The 3,917-nt window shown below is 40.6% G+C and overlaps 1 protein-coding gene across 2 annotated transcripts in view; it reads right to left on the reverse strand.

Moving 5' to 3' along the window:
* The window catches only part of ENTPD7 (ectonucleoside triphosphate diphosphohydrolase 7), a 37,971-nt gene extending 34,098 nt beyond the window's left edge, over positions 1–3,873 (reverse strand). For both annotated transcript variants that reach the window (XM_010859546.1, XM_010859545.1), the window contains exons 1-3: positions 3,721–3,873; positions 3,323–3,425; positions 1,820–2,002 (exon numbers count right to left, since the gene is read on the reverse strand). In XM_010859546.1, the coding sequence (XP_010857848.1) occupies positions 1,820–2,002; positions 3,323–3,330 (191 nt within the window). In that variant the 5' untranslated portion in view covers positions 3,331–3,425; positions 3,721–3,873. The remainder of the gene's footprint in view (positions 1–1,819; positions 2,003–3,322; positions 3,426–3,720) is intronic.
* Positions 3,874–3,917: the final 44 nt, after the last annotated feature.

The raw sequence follows: 3,917 nt of genomic DNA on the forward strand, positions 1-3,917 counted from the left end.
TAATGAATTGGAAGGCACAGCAGTATAAAATATCCAGAAAAACAGAGAGAGAAAAAAAGACTAGGGAAAAAAAAAGTGAGCAGAACATAAGTGGGCTGTGAGAAAATTTCATATGACTCAACATATGTCACTGGAGACACCAAAGGAAAAGTGGGAGAGTATAGAAAAATATTTGAAGAAATAATATTAACATTTTCCCAAATTTGACTAAAAATTATAAATCCATAATCCCAAGAATAAACAAATCACAAACATAAGAATCATGAAGAAAACTACACCAAAGCCCATTACAATCAAATTGTTTAAAACCAGTGATAAAGAGAAAACCTTAAAAGCAGCCAGAGGAAGACACATTATGTACAGAGAGAACAAAGAGAAAAATGACAACAGAGCTCTCCGAAGACAAGCCAGAAGACAGTGACGTACCATCTGTAAAGTAAAGAAAGAAAAAAAAAGATCAACCTAGAGTTCTGTACTCAGTGGACATTTCTTTTAAATGGAAAGCAAAATAAAGACTTTTCCAGTCATATAAAAGTTGAAAGAATTCACCAACCACAGATTCATACTACTATAAATGTTAAAGGAAGACTATCAGGCAAAAAGAAAATGATACCAAATGGAAATACGAAATCTATACAAAGGCATGAAGAGACCCAGAAATGGTAAATATACAAGCCCTTTTTTCTTATTTTTAAAAACCTCTTTAAAAAATAATTGAATGCTTAAGGCAAAAATAATAATGTATGGTAGAGCTTATAACATATGTAGAAGTAAGAAGTATGACAACAATAGCACCAAGGTCAAGGAGAAAGAGAAGAATGAAAGTACACTGTTGTTAAGTTTTTACACTGTGTGAAGAGGTATATTACTTGAAGTAGTAAGTTAAAAATGTATACTCTAAGCCTTAAACCATAAAGCAACTACTGAAAAAATAAAAAACAGAATTATATCTAACAAAACAACAAAGGAGATAAAATGGAATCATAAAAAAATGTATTCAAAAAAAGGGGGGCTAAAGAGGAAAGACAAACAAAGAACAGATGTGCCAAGCAGAAAACAAATAGCAAGATAGATCAAACCCTGAAGATAATTGATTAATGGAAAAACCTGAACAGCCCACATAAAAGGCACACATTGTCAGACTGGGTAAAAAGACTCAACTGAACTCTGTCTACCAGAAGCACACTTGAAACACAAAGAAACTAAAAGGCTAAAACTAAAAGAATGAAAAAACATCTATCATGCTAACACTAATCACAAGAAAGCTGAAACTGCCATAGAAATACCAGGCTAGTAGATTTCAGAGCAAAGAATATAATCAAAGATAAAAAGTCATTTAATAACCATAAAAGGGTCAATTCATCAAGAGTAGGTAACAATTGTAAACATTTATGCACCCAGTTAAGTCAGCCCACCAAAACACGGAAAGAGAAACATGCCTTTCATGGTTAAAAGGTAGCATTAGCATTTCTCAATCAGAACTGAACACTGCCAAAATAGGGATTAAGATCTTTTTAATGTAGTAAGTGGCATGCAGTTTTAACTAAAAGTGCAGTATTTCCCAGTATTCCCCAAAAGAGTCAAAGGTGGTTGTTGTTCAGTCGCCAAATTGTGTCCAACTCTTTGTGACCCCATGGACTGCAGCACCCCAGGTTTCTCTGTCTTTCACTGTCTCCTGGAGTTCACTCAAATTCGCGTTCATTGAGTCAGTAATGCTATCTAACCATCTCATCCTAAGGTAGCAGTATGTTAAACAGGTTATCAAAATATTTATGACTTCACTGCCAAAGCTGGTCAAAGCAATGTAAAGCTGACTCACCTTTCATATTGCCTATCTCGTGGTGATGAAGCACCCCAATGTCGAAAGTCCATGATTAACATAAGTAAAAGGAGACAGGATATGAAGAAGAGTCCTAGGAATGCCACCCGCTGCCGGGAAAATGGGCTCACTGTGGGCACAGTGAAGTACCAGGAGGCTGGGCAGAGGAAGGAAAAACTGATCCTGAAATAAGACAAACATTAGTAAGAAAAGTCTCTACAATTGAGTGCTAAAAATGGTTTTAAAGCTAGGTTAAAGCCCTTCCTAATAAAGACAAAAAAATGTATGCCACCAGAAGTCTAAATGTTCATTTAGTCTCAAAGTTTAGAAAAGGACCTATATGGTTCATGGAGCTTTTACTATATAAACTAAAAAAGCCTTCTCTGCTCTCTTTCCAGAGCCTGCACTTTGGGGTGAAATTCAAAGAACTAACTTCATGTTAATGAAAAGATCACCAGTCTCCCTGTGCAAACTCATATAACATTGAAGAGCACTTGCAACAGTCCCACCAAGAATACTGTCAAAAAAAAACAGAAGAGACAAAATTTATTAACTGATTTTTAAAACTATTTTAATGGGTAACATATACACACAGTAAAGAAAAAAAAAAAATCAGTTTAAAGGATATATAGTGGAGAGTGAGTCTTATGCCTTAACCCCTCATTTCCCTCTCAGAGGCAACCACTATTACCCACCCAGGGATATTCTGTGTGTGTGGGTGTGTGTGTGTGTGTCTCGCTCAGTGTTTGTGTGTATGTGTGTCTCTCGCTCAGTCGTGTCTGACTCTCTGCAATCTCACTGTTCCCCAGGGACATTCTATGTATATGTGTGTCACTCACTCAGTCGTGTCTGACTCTTTGCAATATCATGGACTTTATGCATACACAAGAATAAATACATACCATCAAGGTAATATATCTGTGTATGTGTGTTTGTGTGTATCTCCACTCCTTTGGTTTTACACCAGTAGGTATACTGTCCTGCATCTTTCTGCATTTATTCTATTTGACAACTGTCTCATTTGCTACAAGTTGACCCACATATCCACATAAATCTTTTCTGAAACCTTCAGAGTATTATAATGTATGAATAAGTGTATTCAACTGTGAAGTTCACTTTTCATACTAATTCAAAAGCACCTCAGTCTGTTTTCAAAGTTCATTACAAAACAAAAAAAATTTTTTGTTTGTGTTTTTGTTTCACCTCCTCAAGGGGCACCTAGCCTCACTCAAGTGGAAATCTGAAAGAACATTACAACCTAGTAACAATTATTAGAACAGAGCAAGCACTCACTCAATCACGCCGGGACACTGCTGAAAAGTACTGCTGTATCCGCCTTCAAAAGAATGCAACTCTGATCTTCTTTGCATCCATCTGACCAGGCTGCAAAGTCCACATGCAGCCCTAAAGCAAACCTCACTTGTAACAACCTCCCAAGGCCTCTCAACCTGCCTGCCAGCCCCCAGCTGAGCTTCTAGCAGAGGATAAAGTGTGCAATCTTACCTAGCCATGGGTTCCCGTCAGTGGTCTCAATGCCTGTCACCTCCTTTTCCTTTTGCCTTGGAAAGGTAGTCTCCTCGTCCTCGGCATCTCCTAAGTCTACAGCCTGGAATGAGTTGGTTGGGTTTCAGGTTCATCTCCAGCAGTGCCCACGAGACTATACCCCCATTCCCCCTCACGAGAAGCCATGGCGCCCACCCACTCCCCGGGCTCCCACTCCAGATGCGTTTGTTCTCGTTCCTGGGGCTCAATGGACCCTACCCCGGTTCCCTGGGAGCCGGGTGTTCTAGAGGGCCGGCAACGTCCTCGAGGAACCCGCCGTCCCCAGGTGGCCGGGATGGGAGTTCCTCTTTCCCTCGCCTCCCCTTCCGGCCCCACAGCCTTCCCATGCTCACACTCACCGGTCGAACGGCCAGCCGGCTCCCTCAGCACCGTTCTTCTAGGTCCAGTAGCGCTCCCAGCAGCTTCTAAACAAGCCGGAAGGAGGCCCGGGCAGCCGGCGGCGCCACGTCCCCAAGGAAACCGCAGAGAGCCAATGACTGACAGGGGACCCGAGGAGAGGGATCCGCCCTCCTCCAGCCTGAGCGACGGGCAAACC

The sequence above is a fragment of the Bison bison genome, unplaced genomic scaffold, assembly GCF_000754665.1.
Source record: "Bison bison bison isolate TAMUID 2011002044 unplaced genomic scaffold, Bison_UMD1.0 scf7180017864456, whole genome shotgun sequence".
In the NCBI taxonomy this organism is placed as follows: Eukaryota; Metazoa; Chordata; class Mammalia; order Artiodactyla; family Bovidae; genus Bison; species Bison bison.